This window comes from Manis pentadactyla, chromosome 4, assembly GCF_030020395.1.
Source record: "Manis pentadactyla isolate mManPen7 chromosome 4, mManPen7.hap1, whole genome shotgun sequence".
Lineage (NCBI taxonomy): Eukaryota > Metazoa > Chordata > Mammalia > Pholidota > Manidae > Manis > Manis pentadactyla.
In genome coordinates this window covers 53,123,301-53,143,936 of record NC_080022.1, presented here as the reverse complement: position 1 = coordinate 53,143,936, position 20,636 = coordinate 53,123,301, and the positions used below count along the sequence as shown (strand labels likewise).

Sequence of the window (20,636 nt, the reverse complement as noted above, 5' to 3'; positions counted from 1 at the left end):
TATTGTTTTTATGTCAGGTAACACAACATCTATTCTGTAGTCCATAGATCAAGGAGTAATTTTGACTTTAAAGTCTTATTATTTAAGAAATATATTTCATAAGGCTATAGCTACCATAGACAGTATTTCCTCTGATGGATATGTGCAAAGTGAATTAAAAAGCTTCTGAAAAGGATTCACTGTTCAAATGCCATTAAGAGCATTCATTGTGATTCATGGGAAGAGGTCAAAATATCAGCATTAACAGAAGTGTAGAAGAAGTTGACTCCAGTCCTCAGGGATAACTGAGGGAATCAAGACTTCAGTGGAGGAAGTCAGTGAACGTGTGGTGGAAAAAGCAAGAGAACTAGAATTAGAAGCAGAGCTTGAAGGTGTGACCGAATTGCTGCAATCTCACAATCAGACTTTAATGGATAAGGAGGTGCTTCTTATGTTTGAGCAAAGAAAGTGGTTTCTTGAGATGGAAACTACCTTGTGTGGAAATGCTGTGAAGATTGTTAAAATGACAACAAAGACTTAGAATATTATATAAACTTAGTTCATAAAGCAGTAGCAGCATTTGAGAGGATTAACTCCAATTTCAAAGGAAGTTCTACGGTGGGTAAAATGGTGTCAAACAGCACTGCACACTACAGAGAAAGAAAGCATTTATGGAAGGAAGAGTCACACAAAGCAACAAACTTCATTGTCTTATTTTTAAAAATTGCCACAGTCACCCTAACCTCCAGCAACCACCATCCTGGTCAGCAGCCATCAACATCAAGGAAGACTCTTCACCCCTCAAACATTACAACTCGCTGAAAGATCAGATGATGGTTAGCACATTTTTATGAATACAGGATTTTTAAATTAGGGAATGTAACATTGTTTTTTTTAGATATATTTAATTGCACACCTAATAGACTATAGTGTAGTGCAAACATAAGTTTTATATGTACTGGGAAACTAAAAACTTCATTTGACTCGCTTTATTGTGATATTTGCTTTATTGTGGTGGTCTGGAACTGAACCCACAATATCCCTGATGTATGTCTATAACTTTAGATTTATAAAAGAGTCTTAAAGATAGTCAAATACCTGTTAAAATTAACTTTATTAAAGTGTAATTTACATTCAATAAAATGCACAGGTTTTAAGTGTACTGATTGATGAGTTTTGACAAAAGTGTACACCTTCATAACCATGAAACCCAAACAAGATATATTTTCATTACTCCAGAAAGTTCCCTACTGCCGCCTTCCTAGTCAGTCTCTCTTCACACTTTGGGCAGTTAATGTTCTGATTTCTATCAGTATAGATTAGTTTTGCCTGTCCTAGAACTTCATATAAATTGTATCATACAGTATGTATTCCTTTATTATTCTGGGTTTTTCTCACTCAACATAATGTCTGCATTACTATTCCATGTTGTTGCACATATCAAAGTTCACCCATTTTTATGCTGAGAATATTTGATTTATTAATATAACACAATTTATACATTCCATTGTTGATGGACATTTCAGTTATTTCCAATTTGTGATATTATGAATAAAGTTCCTGTGAATATTTGTGTACAAGTCTTTTTGTGAATACATGTTTTTATTTCTCTTAGGTAAATACTTAGGAGTGGAATTACTAGATTATAGGGCAGGTGGATGTTTGGCATTATAAGAAACTGCTGAATTGTGCTCCAAACTGGCTGTGGGTATGTCAAATGGCACAACAATGTGTAGAGCAGGGCAGGAGAGCTCTGGTGACACGGCATTTTCACCAGTAACCAGGATTGTGAGTTTTAATGTGTGGTATTCTCTTCCCATCTCCACCATCTCAGTAAATGACAAAAAAAAAAAAAAAAAAAAAAAAAGCCAGCAGTTCTCATCTAGTTCAAACCAAAATCTAGTATTGCTCTTTGATTCACTTTCTCATACAGTACATCCAATCAAACCAAGCCTCGAATCCATCCACTTTACCCACTTCTCTCCCTCTGCACATCTGTTCCCTCAACACTAACCAAAACAAGCATCATCTCTCCCCTGGCATATGGAAAGAACTTATTAACGCTTCTTGCTTCCACCTTAGATCCTTCACAATCCATTCCCCACACTACAATTAAAGTAGTCCTTTTAAGATGTAAATCTGATCACGTCTCTTCCCTTTTAAAGCTGCCCAGCTGTGTCCCAATTCCCACTGCAAGGCTAATACCATCTAAACTGTTTGCCTGGTTCATAAAGCTCTAAGTGACCTAGCCCTGCCTACTTCTCTTCGTCTCCTACCCCTTTCCTCTTGCCCGCTTGCTCTGTTTCAGCTACAGGGACTTTCTTTCTGATCCTCTAACATACTGTGCTCCTACCCAAGTTTAGGGTGTCCAATTTAGGTAACTGTGTAGCACGTACTCCCTCTGCTAGAATCTCAGTGAACCTGTAAGATACCAATCTTTCCCAATTTTATGACTCCTTTTCTTCTTTCAGTTTCACAGCTCTTGATTTTTTTCAAGATAACACCATCTCCAAGTTTTTCTCAAAATGGTTCTTGGGCCACTTCTTAATAACGTTATAGTATAGTCATTCCCCAGACCCTAAATTTTGAATTCCTGTCATATTGCTGAATCCTCACATTGCTACATGGTTACCTTGCTGCCTGTCTGATGAGGGACTCCATGTGCAGACAAAGCACCAAAGGGCCAAATTTTACTCCCCAGGACAGGGTTTTCCCCTTTTTCCTTCTGCTGCTCAGTACCAAATGTCATGCCTAGTTCTGACCATCTGACTGAGAAAACAGCCTCTGCCAACATTTTGGTGTCAGCAGTTTGATGTATTCTTTCCAGGCCAACGCACACTCACTGTTCCTGCCAGAGGCAGACCCCATCATTGCTTCTGGCTGGTCCCCCTGAAATTTGGGGGTATGGACAAGGTCAGTGCTCTCACAGCCATATCACAGTTGCACTGCCAGTTGTCTCAGGTCTTTTCATTCTGAGCTTCAACACCTTCAGGCACAGAGACCCCTGATGCAACCTTGTCTCATGTCCTGGGACAGAGCCTTCAATGTGCTCTTTTGATTTCAGTCTCTTGGGAACATTTTATTGTTATTTGTCCATTTGTCCACAGAGAAGATCCTTGCTTTGGAGCACAGCTAAGTATTCATTATTGTTCTTTTTTAATATTAAAAAGATAATTTCCAGGATGGTGCAGGGAGGTGGACAACAGTCAATGCTGAAATTACCATTTGAAACCAGAAGCCCAGTAATAGCGAATAATAGCCAACACTGAACTGGGTACTGTTATAAGTGTATTATGTGTATTAAATCATTTAATATTCATAATTCCCCTGTAAGATTGGTACTATTATTACCAGTTTGCATATAAAGCAACTGAGATATAGAGAACACTTGGCTTAATCTCACAGATAGGAAATGGAAAAGTATCTGAGATATATAGATACACTTGGCTTAATCTCACAGATAGGAAATGGAAGAACTGGGTTTCTTTCACTTGTGAGGCTAGATGGCTTCTTTGTGTGTGTGTGTGTGTGTGTGTGTGTGAGAGAGAGACAGAGAGAGAGAGAGAGACAATGCCACATGTAATATTGCATAAAGCACTCTTCACTTAGTTTTAATGTTAATAAAGTATAAGTCTGTAGAATAATGTCCAAAACACTTTTTGGACATTATATGGCTAAACCAATATATATTTAATCAATTCATTTTTTTGGACTTTCCATTTTCCATTTTTCATTTTAAGCAATTCTATGATTAAGATTCTTGTAATCTATCTTCTTTATGCACCTGTTCAGTTATATCCTGAAATATAAATTTCTAGAAGTGAAACTGCTGTGTCAAAGGTGTGTGCTTGTTTTAGAACTTTAGTATGTAATACAAATGTTATGCTCTTTTCTGTCTACATCCTTCCAGTTTTGTCCTGTCCATGTCTTTTAAAATAATTTAGCCACTCCCACAAGCATATTTAGCATTTTGATCTTTTAGCTCATTCTCCTCTTCTTTTCTTGATTATCTAGCAACCAAATCCCCTTTTCCCTTACCCTCTTTAATTTTATATCTCAGTTCCTGATACACTTTGGTTACCTCCGGCATTTGGATTCATTTTTACTTTTTAATTCTGGATGTCATAATCCCTTCCCTTGGTTCAGGCTTTGGGAAATAAGCCCTGTCATATCTCTATGCTTTTGAATGTGCTATATCCCCCCTGCCTAAAATGTCCTTCTCCTCTCACCCATAGGTTACCTTTAGATTAATCCCAGGCATCACTTCCTCCTGGAAATTGGCCTTTATATAATGTGCTGCCCCCACCCCACACACTCCAAGCTTTAGTAATAGATTTCTTCCTTTATGCTCCCTCAACATCTTGATCTTATCTCTACAATAGCATTTATTACAAGTATTAATTAATACAACAGTTAACAGGCATGGCCCAATAAAATATTAGATTAAATTTAACAGGTGATGGGGTACCAGTGATAGATGGTTTAGTGAAAAAGTGAAGGCCTCTAAAAGAGGCCTAACAAAATAAAAGCTACAGGAAAAGAAGTTTCTGCTCAATATGACTCATTTTAAATGAGATTCCATCTGATCTTCGCACTCCCCCTTAGCCATAATCTTTGTTTATTCCCTGTGACCTCCCAATTACATCCTCTGGTAGCAGATGCTCCCTATGTGGTCCTATGGGACTGACAGTTAGGCATACTCCCTGCACTGTGTCCTCTTCAGAGGAGAGCTTCTAATCCTAGTGTATAAATCTCATGAGATAAGAGATCACATAATGAGAAGGTGTGTATCACCAGCAATGGAGCACAGGGCTTGGTAAAGAGCATACGCTCAGTGGATGCATTTTAAATAAATGCATAAGTAGCTGTTCTCCCATAGGCTGCTCCAGATCTTGTTGAGTGGTACCCTACAACCCATGTGCAAACAGACAACAAGCACAAGCTTAAATCGCCTTCACTTACTGAACATTAACTGGACTCCCTGACTATATATATTCCATCCAGTTGACTAGAATAGGCCTAAGTTCTGTTATGTCTTTTGGAAACAGGGTTTCAACTGCCTGGCTATACCTCTGAAATCTATTTCTATAGCCAAGTTAGTTCTTCTGGCTCATATGGTACCACACTGACAATGCTAAAAGCAACATCTCTCTTTGAATAATGCCTGAAAGACCTCATTGTGGATGCTCTTTGTAAAAACTAAAAGCTAGACACAGCTGAGCTTTATCCTATAACAAACGTATCAGGGATAAACATTAGAATCCACAGATAACATAACAAATTGTAGCCTCGTATATATTAGGAGTATAGAGTATCATGGAAATCTACACTGTGTTGCTTCAGTCCAGTCCTTCATATTTCTCTAGAGATTTCATGCTAGCACTAGACGAATACTACAAATGAGACCTGATTCTGTCTTCATTAGTCCTTGTTTTGGTTCAGTGGAAGCCGGAACCACCGGCTTCTTTTTGTTTGCTCTTACTTTCTTATTTGTAAGTGCTGGCACTGTATCCTTATGCATTGAAAATAAGTAAATCACAGATAGAAAAAAATGTTGTGATATGCTATAGGTGATAAAATCGTGTTTATTCATTCAACAACTATTTACCATGTGTCTATTTTATGCCAGGATGGTCAGCTGCTTCTTTTTACATTGACAAGTTGAAGTGGCAGCAATGTTCTCTCCTGAATGTATATACAATGTGGTGAACGTATTATGCTTATCTTCCTGTATGTTTCCAATACTTTCACAAACAGAAGCCACTTAAGTTACCTAATTCTACTCTTCTTTTATACAGGGCCAATCAAGGAAATCTGAGTTGAAGTAAGTATTATTTCAACACTAGTTCATTGGCTATTTACTACAACTGATTCACTACCAAATGAAGGCTGGTGGAAATGCTGAAGAAACTAAATGCTGCAGAACCATATATAAGAATATTGATCTATACCTCATTCAGGTGTTCAAGGCTGAATTGATGCCACTTTATCAGGCTGTCACTCAAAAGGTATGATGGCATCAGTTCTTAACTCTGAACATTTTCTTCTAGAACCTTCTATTCTAAATTGCTTGTATATTTGTAATCTACAATAGTTTGTGTTCAGTATGTTGACAATAGATATTTTCCTTTTCAACAATAAAAATTAAAGAATAGGCAAGTTTATATAGTTGTATTCCATTTTAATTTAACAGTGTAGAAAAAATTAAATAATTTTCTACATTCTCCTGAAAACATTTTTAAGAAGATATTGTAAGTGGAAAACATATCTACTTCCTTTGCTAAGTTAAATAATGAAAATTCATTTATCATAGAAAATACAAATAGTTTAAATCAATAGTTTTTTTAGTAAATAAATTGACATAGAATTGTATGAAGAAAAACTTACCTGGTAAATTTGTCTGTGTCTTTAAGTAACTGAGAGTCACCTTTCACTGTAAAGAAAAATGTGAAAGACCACTTTTATTCAACATCGTAGTGGAAGTCCTAGCCATGGCAATAAGACAATATAGGAGATAAAAGGCATTCAGTTGGTAAGGAAGAAATTAAACTGTCACTATTTGTAGATGGCATGATACTATATATACAAAACTTTAAAGATTCCACCAAAAAACTATTAGAACTAATAACTGGATTCAGCAAAGTTGCAGGATACAAAAATTAATACACAGAAATATGTTGTATTCTTATATACTAACAACAAACTAGCAGAAAGAGAAACCAGGAAAACAATTCCATTTACAATTGCATCAAAAAGAATAAAATACCTAGGAATAAACCTAACCAAGGAGGCAAAAGACCAGTACTATGAAAATTATAAGACACTCTAGAGAGAAATTAAAGAAGACACAAATAAATGGAAATCTATCCCATGCTCACAGATATGAAGAACTAATATTGTCAAAATGGTCATACTGCCCAAAACAATTTACAGATTCAATGCAGTCCTTATCAAAATACCAATAGCATTTTTCAATGAACTTGAGAAAATAATCCTAAAATTCATATGGAACCACAAAAGACCCTGAATAGCCAAAGCAATCCTGAGGAAGAAGAACAAAGCTGGGGGGATTATGATTCCCTGACTTCAAATTCTACTGTAATCAAAAGAGTATGATACTGGCACAAGAACAGACACAAAGATCAATGGAACAGAATAGAGAGCCCAGATACAGACTCATGCATGTATGGTCAATTAATATGTGATAAAGGAACCATGAATATACAATGGAGGAAAGACAGTCTTTAATAACTGGTGTTGGGAAAACTGGCCAGCTGCATGCAAAAGAATGAAACTGGATTACTGTGTAACTCCATACACAAAAGTAAACTTGAAATAGATTAAAGAAATATAGGACATGAAACCATAAAACTCTTAGAAGAAACTATAGACAAAAATCTCTTGAACATAAACATAAGCAATTTTTTTCTGGACACAACTCCCTAGGCTGAGGAAACAAAATAAAAATTAACAAGTGGGACTACATCAAACTAAAACACTTCTGTACAGCAAAGGACACTATCAACAAAACAAAAAATATTCCCCCATGTTACAGTATGGGAGAATATATTCATGAATGATTTATCTGATAAGGAGATAGCATCCCAAATACATAAAGAACTCATACAAATCAACACCATAAAAACCAATAACCTGATTTTAAAAATGGGTGGAGGACCTGAGCAGACATTTTTCCAGAGAAGAAATACAGATGGTCAACAGGCATATGAAAAGTGCTCCATATTGTCAATCATCAGGGAAATGCGAATCAAAACCATAATGAGATATCACCTCACACCAGTTAGAATGGCTATTATTCAAAACACAAGAAATAACAAAGGTTGGTGAGGATGTGGAGAAATGGGAACCCTCCTACACTGTTGGTGGGAATATAAGCTGGTGCACCACTATGGAAAGTAGTATGGAGGGTCCTCAAAAAGCTAAAAATAGAAATACCATATAACCTGGTAATTTCACTTCTAAGAATTTACTCAAAGAAAACAAAATCCCTGTTCTGAAAAGATATATACATCTCTATGTTTAATGCCACATTATTTACAATAGCCAAGATATGGAAGCCACCAAAGTGTCCATCAATAGATGAATGGATAAAGAAGAGGTGTTACATATATATACACAATGGAATATTATTCAGTCATAAAAAAGAAAGAAATCCTGCCATTTGTGACAACATGGATGGACCTAGAGAGTATTATGCTAAGTGAAATAAGCCAGGAAAGAGACAAATGCCATATGACTATGCTCATTTGTGGGATCTACAAACAAAACAAAACAAAATGAAGAAAAATATGAAAGGATTCTGGTTTACTTGGAAGATTGAATATATGGCTTTATGTGTACTTTTTCCAAAGGCTCAATAAAATAGTAATAAAGGAATAAAAACAGGGTATAAAACCTCAAGGCATAGAAATAAAGTAATAAAGGAATTAAAATAAGCTATAAAACCACAGAAAAATTTTCAAAAAGAAAGATGTTAAGTGGTAACAGTCTTAGTAGGCTATAGGATTTTTTTTATATCATTAATGTACAATTACTTGAACAACATTATGGTTACTAGACTCCCCCTATTATCAAGTCTGCCCCACATACCCCTTTACAGTCACTGTTGCCTATAGGATTTTGAAGGCCGACTAAACTGTGAGAGATACCCAACAAATCAAGCAGATTTACACTCCAGAACTTGAAAAACAGTTCAGGAGCTGGAGGTACCAGATACTTCTGAAAGATGGGGGGTATAAAACAAATACCAGCACCAAGTACAACCAGAAGTCACCACTGCCCAGGCAGGAGGGGAGATGTTTAATCTCAGTAGAAACTGAGTCAGAGCTACTCAGGACCATATGGTACTATGCACAAAGAAGAACAAGAGTGTGGCAAGGGACTGAAATCAGGGAATAAATCAATAAAAGTTCAGTCTGTATATAAATATTTCCAATCTCTTTAATGATTAATTACCATTCTTTATATGTCCATCAATGGATAAAGATAACTTACACACTTGAGTAAAGTCAGTAACATGAGAAATACCAACCAAAAAAAATAAACAGGGGGAAAAATAGAAAGATACTTTAATGGAAATCATCCAGAATATACAACAAAAAATAAAGAAATGGATAATAGAGAAAAGAATTTTGTAAAAATTAGAGGATCAGATTAGTAGAGCCCACACATTTAGATAATTAAAATATCTGAGTAAATTCCATCTAAAAGCAACAGGATATACATACTTCTCAAGTGCACATGGAACATTTTCAAGAACACGATCATATACTAGGCCACAAAAAGAGCCTCAGTAAATTTAAAAAGACTGAAATTGTACCAACCAGCTTATCAGACCACAAAGGTATGAAACTAGAAATTAATTACACAAAGAAAATGAAAAATCCCACAAACACATGGAGGCTTCACAACATGCTCCTAAATAATCAATGAATCAATGACCAAATAAAAACAGGGATCAAGCAATACATGGAGACAAGTGACAACAATAATTCAACACTACAAAATCAGTGGGATGCAGCAAAGGCCATGCTAAGAGGGAAGTATATTGCAATACAGGCCTACCTGAGGAAAAGAGACCAATCCCATATGAACAGTCTAATCTCACAATTAGTGAAACTAGAAAAAGAAGAACAAATGAGGCCCAAAGTCAGTAGAAGGAGGGACATAATAAAGATAAGAGCAGAAATAAAATCGAGAAGAATAAAACAATTGAAAGAATCAATGAAAGCAGAAGCTGGTTCTTTGAGAAAATAAAGAAAATAGATAACCCCCTAGCAGGACTTATCAAAAACAAAAAGAGAGTCTACACACAAGAACAGAATCAGAAATGAAAAAGGAAAAATCACTATGGACACCACAGAAATAAAAAGAATTATGAGAGAATACTATGAAAAATTATATGCTAACAAACTAGATAATCTAGAAGAAATGTACTTTCTAGAAAAATACAACCTTTCAAGCCTGACCCAGAAAGAAACAGAAAATCTGAATAGATGAATTACCAGCAAGGAAATTGAACTGGTAATCAAAACACTACCTAAGAACAAAAGGCCTGTACCAGATGGTTTCACTGCTGAATTTTATGAAACATTTAGTGAAAACCAAATACCCATCCTCCTTAAAGTTTTCCAAAAACTAGAAGAGGAGGGAATACTCCCAAAATCATTCTACGAGGCCAGCATCACTCTAATACCAAAACCAGGCAAAGACACCACAAAAAAAGAAAATTACAGACCAATATCTCTGATGAACACAGAAGCAAAAACACTCAAAAAAATATTAGCAAACTGAATTCAAAACTACATCAAAAAGATCATCCATCATGATCAAGTAAGATTTATTCCAGGGAGGCAAGGATGGTACAACATTTGAAAATCCATCAACATCATCCATCACATCAAAAAAAGAACAAAAACCACATAATCATTTCCATAGATGCTGAAAAAGCATTTGACAAAATTCAACACCCATTCATGATAAAAACTCTCAACAACCAATATCCCTGATGAACGTAGATGCAAAAATACTCAATAAAATATTAGCAAACCGAATTCAAAAATACATCAAAAGGATCATACACCATGACCAAGTGGGATTCATCCCAGGGATGCAAGGATGGCACAACATTCGAAAGTCCATCAACATCATCCACCACATCAACAAAAAGAAAGACAAAAACCACATGATCATCTCCATAGATGCTGAAAAAGCATTTGACAAAGTTCAACATCCATTCATGATAAAAACTCTCAGCAAAATGGGAATAGAGGGCAAGTACCTCAACATAATAAAGGCCATCTATGATAAACCCACAGCCAACATTATATTGAACAGCGAGAAGCTGAAAGCTTTTCCTCTGAGATCGGGAACTAGACAGGGATGCCCACTCTCTCCACTGTTATTTAACATAGTACTGGAGGTCCTAGCCACGGCAATCAGACAAAACAAAGAAATACAAGGAATCCAGATTGGTAAAGAAGAAGTTAAACTGTCACTATTTGCAGATGACATGATACTGTACATAAAAAACCCTAAAGACTCCACCCCAAAACTACTAGAACTGATATCGGAATACAGCAAAGCTGCAGGATACAAAATCAACACACAGAAATCTGTGGCTTTCCTATACACTAACAATGAACCAACAGAAAGAGAAATCAGGAAAACAACTCCATTCACAATTGCATCAAAAAATAAAATACCTAGGAATAAACCTAACCAAGGAAGTGAAAGACTTATACTCTGAAAACTACAAGTCACTCTTAAGAGAAATTAAACGGGACACTAACAGATGGAAACTCATCCCATGCTCATGGCAAGGAAGAATTAATATCGTCAAAATGGCCATCCTGCCCAAAGCAATATACAGATTTGATGCAATCCCTATGAAACTACCAGCAACATTCTTCAATGAACTGGAACAAATAATTCAAAAATTCATATGGAAACACCAAAGACCCCGAATAGCCAAAGCAATCCTGAGAAAGAAGAATAAAGTAGAGGGGATCTCACTCCCCAACTTCAAGCTCTACTACAAAGCCATAGTAATCAAGACAATTTGGTACTGGCACAAGAGCAGAGCCAAAGACCAATGGAACAGACTAGACAATCCAGACATTAACCCAGACATATATGGTCAATTAATATTTGATAAAGGAGCCATGGACATACAATGGCGAAATGACAGTCTCTTCAACAGATGGTGCTGGCAAAACTGGACAGCTACATGTAGGAGAATGAAACTGGACCATTGTCTAACCCCATATACAAAAGTAAACTCCAAATGGATCAAAGACCTGCCTGTAAGTCATGAAACCATTAAACTCTTGGAAAAAAACATAGGCAAAAACCTCTTAGACATAAACATGAGTGACCTCTTTTTGAGCATATCTCCCCGGGCAAGGAAAACAACAGCAAAAATGAACAAGTGGGACTATATTAAGCTGAAAAGCTTCTGTACAGCAAAAGACACCACCAATAGAACAAAAAGGAACCCTACAGTATGGGAGAATATATTTGAAAATGACACATCCGATAAAGGCTTGACGTCCAGAATATATAAAGAGCTCACATGCCGCAACAAACAAAAAACAAATAACCCAATTAAAAAATGGGCAGAGGAACTGAACAGACAGTTCTCCAAAAAAGAAATACAGATGGCCAACAGACACATGAAAAGATGCTCCACATCGCTAATTATCAGAGAAATGCAAATTAAAACTACAATGAGGTATCACCTCACACCAGTAAGGATGGCTGCCATCCAAAAGACAAACAACAACAAATGTTGGCGAGGCTGTGGAGAAAGGGGAACCCTCCTACACTGCTGGTGGGAATGTAAGTTAGTTCAACCATTGTGGAAAGCAGTATGGAGGTATATCAAAATGCTCAAAACAGACCTACCATTTGACGCAGGAATTGCACTCCTAGGAATTTACCCTAAGAATGCAGCAATCAAGTATGAGAAAGATCAGTGCACCCCTATGTTTATCGCAGCACTATTTACAATAGCCAAGAATTGGAAGCAACCTAAATGTCCATCGATAGATGAATGGATAAAGAAGATGTAGTACATATACATAATGGAATACTTCTCAGCCATAAGAAAAGGGCAAATCCAACCATTTGCAGCAACATGGACGGAGCTGGAGGGTATTATGCTCAGTGAAACAAGCCAAGCGGAGAAAGAGAAATACCAAATGATTTCACTCATCTGTGGAATATAAGAACAAAGGAAAAACTGAAGGAACAAAACAGCAGCAGAATCACAGAACTCAAGAATGGACTAACAGGTACCAAAGGGAAAGGGACTGGGGAGGATGGGTGGGTAGGGAGGGATAAGGGGGGGGAGAAGTAGGGGGATATTAAGATTAGCATGCATGGGGGGGTAGGAGAAAAGGGAGGGCTGTACAACACAGAGAAGGCAAGTAGTGATTCTACAACATTTTGCTATGCTGATGGACAGTGAAGGGGTTTATAGGGGGGACCTGGTATAGGAGAGAGCCTAGTAAACATAATATTCATCATGTAAGTGTAGATTAGTGATACCAAAAAAAAAAAAAAAAAGGGCAGTTTCTGTGTGGTAACCTCCAATGAGTTCTACACAAGGGTATAAAGGGCATATAAAAGTGTAGGCAAAGGGTCTGTTTGTGTTTATACAGAGGATCAAAGCCTAATTGGGCTACCCCGAAAATGAACTAAGATACTATATGAAAAAGAACTTCCAACATCTGCACTCTCTGGAAGACTCATGCCAGAAGATGATCATCAAAAAACCCCAACAAAGATCCACGCACTGCTACAGCTGTAGATGCACTCATCCCACCAGTTCCTGGACTTGCCATGGGAATGAGGAAGGAGATATCTAAGCTGGCCTGTGCATACAGTAAAACAACAAATTTGACTGTATCTATACTGTTGGAACTCAATCAAGAATTAGGAGAAGTGAAAATTGTAGCGCTCCAAAATCTTACAACTACAGACTATTTACTGTTAAAAGAACATATGGGATGTGAACAGTCCCCAGGAATGGGTTGTTTTAATTTGTCTGATTTCTCTCAGACTGTTCAAGTTCAGTTGTACAATATCCACCATATCATAGATAAGTTTTCACAAATGCCTAAGGTGCCTAACTGGTTTTCTTGGTTTCACTGGAGATGGCTGGTAATTACAGGTATGCTTTGGTTATGTAACTATACTCCTATTATGTTAATGTGTGTGCACAATTTAAGTAGTAGCTTAAAACCTATACATGCTGAAGTTACTCTACAAGAAGATATGTCAAAGAAATAATCAATCTTTCTATGTTTTCTGCCGCCTGCTACTTCTATAGCTTTTCTTCTTCCTTCCTAATTACAACCCTTAAATAGAATTCGTGCCTCATATCAAATTTACCGAGTATCATAATTCTTCCAAGTGGTAAAGATACCTCAAGACAAATGCTGGGCATAGAAGCTACAGGGCATAAATATGCAAAGAAGTAAAAAGCTAACCATTTCAAACAGTAAGGCTTCTCTCTCACTTACCAACTTTACATTCCCCTGTGTGGCCCCGGAAGATGACTGGTTAGCCAGAGACGGGTAAGATTCCTCAAGGGAGGAACAACCTAAGACAGGCACAGTCGCAGGGGGGCCATCAGGTGAGAAATTGGGGATCAACAGAGGTGAGGCTTAGAACCTCACCCCCCCGTTCTGAGAGAATTCTTCTGCATACGTGGATGTTTTATTGCCCTTGTCTAGCTTGGATTAACACATAGTCTACAGGCACATACCTGATCATCTACATTTGCTCTCTTACAACACCAAACTAGGTTTTCTACCTTTATCTTGTGTCTACCTATCACTTCAGCATTTTATTAAAAATAATAATAATAAAGAGAGAAATGTGGTATCCACATATAAATCAAGTATAAAAATCAAATGAGTACTCATACTTGAACTGACTGTTTATAGTTCATAATGCTTGAGCAAAACCGAAGGTTTCTGTGATGGCTGCCCTTGTACTGTTCACCATGTAAGAACTTATTCACTATGTAAGAATTTGTTCTCCATGTAAGAACTTGTATGTTATGCCTCAGAAGATTGGAGACTGATGAAAATTAGGCTTGGGGTGGATTAATGATTGTGCATTGAGCATTGACTCCCCTATACAGAATTTTATTGCTGTTAACAACCATTTGATCAATAAATATGAGAGATGCCCTCACACACACACAAAAAAAAGTACACACTTCCAATGGTAAAATAATAAGTAACCAGGATGTAATGAATATAGTCAAGATATTGTAACAGCTTGGTATGGTGATAGCTGGTACCTAGAATTGTCATGTATATAAATGTTGAATCACTATGTTGTACACCTGAAACTAATGTAATGTAATACTGTGTGTCAACTACCCTTCAATAAAAAAAAAAAACTCTCAACAAAATGGGTATAGAGGGCAAATACCTCAACATAATAAAGGCCATATATGATAAACCGACAGCCAACATCATACTGAACAGTGAGAACCTGAAAGCTTTTCCTTTAAGATTGGGAACAAGACAAGGATGCCCACTCTCTCCACTTGCATTCAACATAGTTCTGGAGGTCTGAGCCACAGCAAACAGACAATACAAAGAAATAAAAGGCAGCCAGATTGGCAAGGAAGAAGTTAAACTGTCTCTGATTGCAGATGACATGATATTGTACAGAAGCTTTTTAACATGATGTAGTTCCACTTGTTCATTTTTTATTTTGTTTCCCTTGCCTGAGGAGATGCATTCAGGAAAAAGTTGCTCATGTTATATTCAGATGACATGACATAAAAAACCCTAAAGAATCTACTTCAAAATTACTAGATCTAATATCTATATTCAGCAAAGTTGTAGGACACAAAATTAATACACAGAAATCTGTTGTATTCCTATACACTAATGATGAACTAGCAGAAAGAGAAATCAGGAAAACAATTCCATTCACAATTGCATCAAAAAGAATAAAATACCTAGGAATAAACCTAACCAAGGAAGTGAAAGACCTATACTATGGAAACTACAAGACACTCATGAGAGAAATTAAAGAAGAAACCAATAAATGGAAACACATCCCATGCTCATGAATAGCAAGAATTAATACTGTCAAAGTGGCCATCCTGCCTAAAGCAATCTACAAATTAAATGCAATCCCTATCAAAATAACAACAGCATTCTTCAATGAACTAGAGTAAATAGTTCTGAAATTCATATGGAGCCACAAAAGACCCCAAATAGGCAAAGCAATCCTGAGAAGGAAGAGTAATGTGAGGGGAGTTATGCTTCCTGACTTCAAGCTCTACTACAAAGCCACAGTAATCAAGACAATTTGGTTCTGGCACAAGAACAGACCCATAGACAGTAGAAAAGACTAGAGAGCCCTGATATGAACCCAACCATATATGGTCAATTAATATATGATAAAGGAGCCATGAACATACAATGGGGAAATGACAGCCTCTTCAATAACTGGTGTTGGCAAAACTAGACACCTACATGTAAGAGAATGAACCTGGATTATTGTTTAATCCCAAACATGAAAGTAAACTCGAAATGGATCAAAGACCTGAATGTAAGTCATGAAACCATAAAATTCTTAGAAGAAAACATAAGCAAAAATCTCCTGAATATAAACATGAGCAACTTTTTCCTGAACACATCTCCTTAGGCAAGGGAAACAAAATAAAAAATGAACAAGTGGGACTACATCATGTTAAAAAGCTTCAGTACAGCAAAGGACACCATCAGCAGAACAAAAAGGCATTGTACAATATAGAATATATTTGTAAATGACATATCCGACAAAGGGTTAACATCCAAAATATATAAAGAACTCACATGCCTCAACACCTAAAAAGCAAATAACCCTATTAAAAACTGGGTGGAGGATATGAACAGACACTTCTACAAAGAAGAAATTCAGATGGCCAACAGGCACATGAAAAGATGTGCCACCTCACTAATTATCAGGGAAATGCAAATTAAAATCACAATGAGATATCACCTCACACCAGTTAGGATGGCCAACAGAGAAAAGACTAGGAACAACAAATGCTGGTGAGGAGAAAGGGGAACCCTCCCACACTGCTGGTGGGAATGTAAACTAGTTCAACCATTGTGGAAAGCAATATGGAGGTTCCTCAGAAAACTAAAAATAGAAATACATTTGACCCAGTAATTCCACTCCTAGGAATTTACCCAAAGAAAACAACTTCTCAGTTTCAAAAAGACATATGCATCCCCATGTTTATTGCAGCACTATTTACAATAGCCAAGATACAGAAGCAACCTAAGTGTCCATCAGTAGATGAATGGATAAAGAAGAAGTGGTACACATACACAATGGAATACTATTCAACCATAAGAAAGAAACAAATCCTACCACTTGCAACAATGTGGATGGAGCTAGAGAGTATAATGTTTAGTGAAATAAGTCAGGCAGAGAAAGACAAATACCAAATGATTTCCCTCGTTTGTGGAGTATAACAACAAAGTGAAACTGAAGGAAGAAAATAGCAGCAGACTCACAGACTCCAAGAAGGGACTAGTGGGTACCAAAGGGGAGGGGTGGGGGAGGGTGGGTGGGAAGGGAGAAGGGGATTGTGGAGTATCATAATTTGTGCACAGGGTGTGTGTGGGGTCACAGGGAAGACAGTGTAGCTCAGAGAAGACACATAGAGACTCTGTGGCATTTTACTACCCTGATGGACAGTGACTGCAATGGGGGTATGGGGGGGACTCAATAATAAGGGTGAATGTAATAGTCACATTGTTTTTCTTGTGAAACCTTCATAAGAGTGTATATCAATGATACCTTAATAAAAAAAAACCCTATACTTGGAAAAAAAAATGTCTGGGTAATTAAAAGTGAGAACAGGGAAGATGGAGGGGAAAGAAATTATAAAAGAAATCACATAAGAAAAATTTCCGAAACGAAAAGCTTAGAGTTTGAGATTTAAACAGCCTATCAAATGGCCTACATGATGAATGAGGAAGAAAGAAAAGAACAACATAAAATTACACCAAGAAACATTATCAACAAATTTCAGATCACTGGGAATAAAGAATAGATTTTAAAAGCTTCCAAAAGGAAAATATATCACATATGAAGAACTGGACATCTGAATGAAATCACACTTCTCAGGAGCAATACTAGAAACTAGAAGGTAATAGGGTCTTCAGAATTATGAAAGAAAATTATTTCCAAACTAAAATTTAGTTAAACTGTGAACATAATTGTGAACCAAACTGTAAGAGTGGAATAAAAACATTTTTAGTTACACAAAGTAGTAAATGATTTAACTCTTATGTACTAGGAAGCTTCTAGAAGATGTGCTCCAGTGAAATGAAGGATTCAACCAACCAAGAGGAAAATGAGAGGTTAAGGAGGAGCTCCAATTCAAGAAGCAGACAAAAGGGTCATCCCAGGATACCTAAGAGAACAGCCCATTCAGAACTGAAGGAGGAGGGTGGACTGCCACAGGACAGATGTCTCCAAGGAGAGAAATACAACTGACTGAATACCTGGGAGGTGTTTGACAGCTTCGTCAGAAAGTTTAAAGCTATGAACATATATTTCTTTGATAGAAAATACTTAAGATTTTTAGTTAAAATAAGTAACTTAGAGACTTTGCTAAAAATTACTGGACTACAAGGAGCAATGAAATACAAACAGGAAAAAAGAGGTTTGTACCTCCAGCCTGCATGGACTTTGCTACTAGGAATATTGCAACTATAGCAGCATTTGCTTCTAGGAAAAATCAGTTAGGCACTTGACTATAAAATTAATTGTCCAAACCAGAACACAAAGTGAAGGGGGCACTAGAATGAACTACACCAGGACTATACCAGGCAATCTGATGTATATGAGTACCCTAACCATACGTAAAGGACAGGCCCAAAAAGAGACTTTCAGGATAAGGGAAGGTCATCAGAACCACAACCAACTGGGTTTGAGCTCAGAGCTTGGTGTGTTCTTGTCAGTACACCAAGGCAAAGGCCTAGCTACTTGCTAGGCGAACAACATGTTAGGAAAAGTCTGGGGAATGAGAAGCATTTGCATGTCTGTATATCAAATACCAAGTTTAGGCTTAGGATAACAAAAATTAATTCCAGACCACTGATTGTGAGAGAAACCCGCCCCCCCACCCTGTACATTTAAGGTATGCTTTGGCACAAAGCAGGGCCAAGCCTGCATATTCTGGGTTTTAGTGGCTATGACCTAATAAGCCTGGGGAAGGTATGATTGACTTAGAACTTCAACATTAATTAGCCCTACTTTAGTTTCTGGAGCAACAGAGAAGACATTTCCCTTTTCTACAGGAAAACTCTTCAAATTTTTGAGAATAGCTTTAACAACTGTCTTTTATTTTTTCTTCCACTAGCTAAACATACACACTTTCCTCAGCCACAGGAAATGCAATATTCCAAACTGAGCATGCTACTATTCCAGACACAGGCCCACCAAACCAGAGTAGAGCTAAATCATCATGTAACACATGCTTAATAGAAGGGCACTTTCTATTATTGGTTCATATTAAGTTTGTGATTAAATATCTCCCCCTAAATTTTTGCATGCAATAGAGTTCTGATATCAAGTCAGATTTGTTCTGTACTTGGAAATTTTTATTTGCTGATCCCAAAAAAATGACTTTATGCTCATTGCATTAAACTTGGAGGCACAGGGGAAGTGGGAGTGCCTAGGTTTAAGTTCTGGCTCTGCAGCTTGGCCTCTGTGGCCTTGAGCTAATCGCCTCACCACTGACTCTCAGCTTCCTCACTAAAGAGGAGGAGGGTCAGATGAATAAACATACGTGAAGGCACTTGATAAACTATAATAAGTAAATTCAGGATCCGAGTTTGTGTGTACTTTTTCATTCAATCATCCTACAAATTTTTATTCAATGCCTATAAGCAGATGCTACACTAGCTACTGAGCGTACAGTTCTTGCCTAGAATCAGTGCCTACAGAGATGATACAGTTGGCTGCCTCCTGAGTTTCTCATTTATACGATTAACTCTCTGCTCCAGTTTTGTCTTCTAAACATGTGATGATAATTCCTTCTCTGTTTTTTCTCGGTCTCTTTATTAATAGTTTAAGTATATATGACTGATGATCCTGACAGCATTCTAATTGAGGCCTTTTTCTTCATTGTTGCAAGTAATTCTAGTGGATGCAGTTTTTCACAGAAATCCACATAGTATCATACTATTTTCTACTTTAGAGCAAGTGAGTTTTCTGCCGCTTCCTTTCCCACATGGCCGCTGTCTCTGCCATCTCACAGCACTCTTCCTATGCAGCTGCAGGCTGTCGTCCTCTTTGTGGCACCCCGGGCTACCACTCGGAGGCTGAGAGGGCAAGCTAGTCCTCTGTTTACTGCCTCGGATTCCCACCTATTTCACCAAAAACCTGCCAAAGTATTGTCTGCTCTGCTGCTGACTTACTAGGTGGTTTGGCACTTTGGAGGCTTTTCTGTCTGGTTGGATGACATAGCCGGGGAACTGACAGGAGCGAAGGATGACATCTACTGGACAGGAGGGCACAAGAAAGGGCAGTCTTGTCTTCTGTTTTCTTCTCATCCTATCTCTCTGCACGGGAAAAACAGAATCTACATTTTGTGTAGAAAATCACATAACAAAGCTATGTCCACGTTGGACTTTGTCCCCGTAGTTTGCTACATAGATTGTTTCTTTGTAATGAAAGCATGGTAGGGCTCAGTGAAAGGTTAAGTGATATGTATCATTCATTCATTCACTCATTCCACAAATAATTCCTGAGTGCAGGAGATACAGGAGTGGATGTTACAGTATTCTGGTATGTCGGAAATGTAGTTGCAGTGAAGCAATATGAGTCCTCTGTGTACAAACCAGCCTCAAAACTGTCAGGGAATGTTGGAGGAACTCTGACAATCATGACACATTTGAAGATACAGAAAAAGATGTCTGATCAGCACCACTTGATTGCATCAGGCCCAGAAGCCCTGTGGAAGAGCACTTGAACTCGGTCACAATTGTAGGGATGCAGCTAATAGTCTGGGCAGTTCCTAGAAGTGGACTGGAAAAAGAGATGGTGGACATCTGAGAGAAAAAGCACGAGAGATAAGTTTGGCAGAATGAGTCTCA

At 37.4% G+C, this 20,636-nt stretch overlaps 1 protein-coding gene across 2 annotated transcripts in view; it reads right to left on the bottom strand.

The window, feature by feature from the left end:
* The window catches only part of UBE2U (ubiquitin conjugating enzyme E2 U), a 49,986-nt gene that overhangs the window by 13,650 nt on the left and 15,700 nt on the right, over positions 1 to 20,636 (bottom strand). For both annotated transcript variants that reach the window (XR_008997028.1, XM_036911148.2), the window contains one exon: positions 6,367 to 6,412. Coding sequence is in view for 1 of the 2 variants with exons in the window: in XM_036911148.2 (XP_036767043.1) it covers positions 6,367 to 6,412 (46 nt within the window). In the remaining variant the exon portion in view is untranslated. The remainder of the gene's footprint in view (positions 1 to 6,366; positions 6,413 to 20,636) is intronic.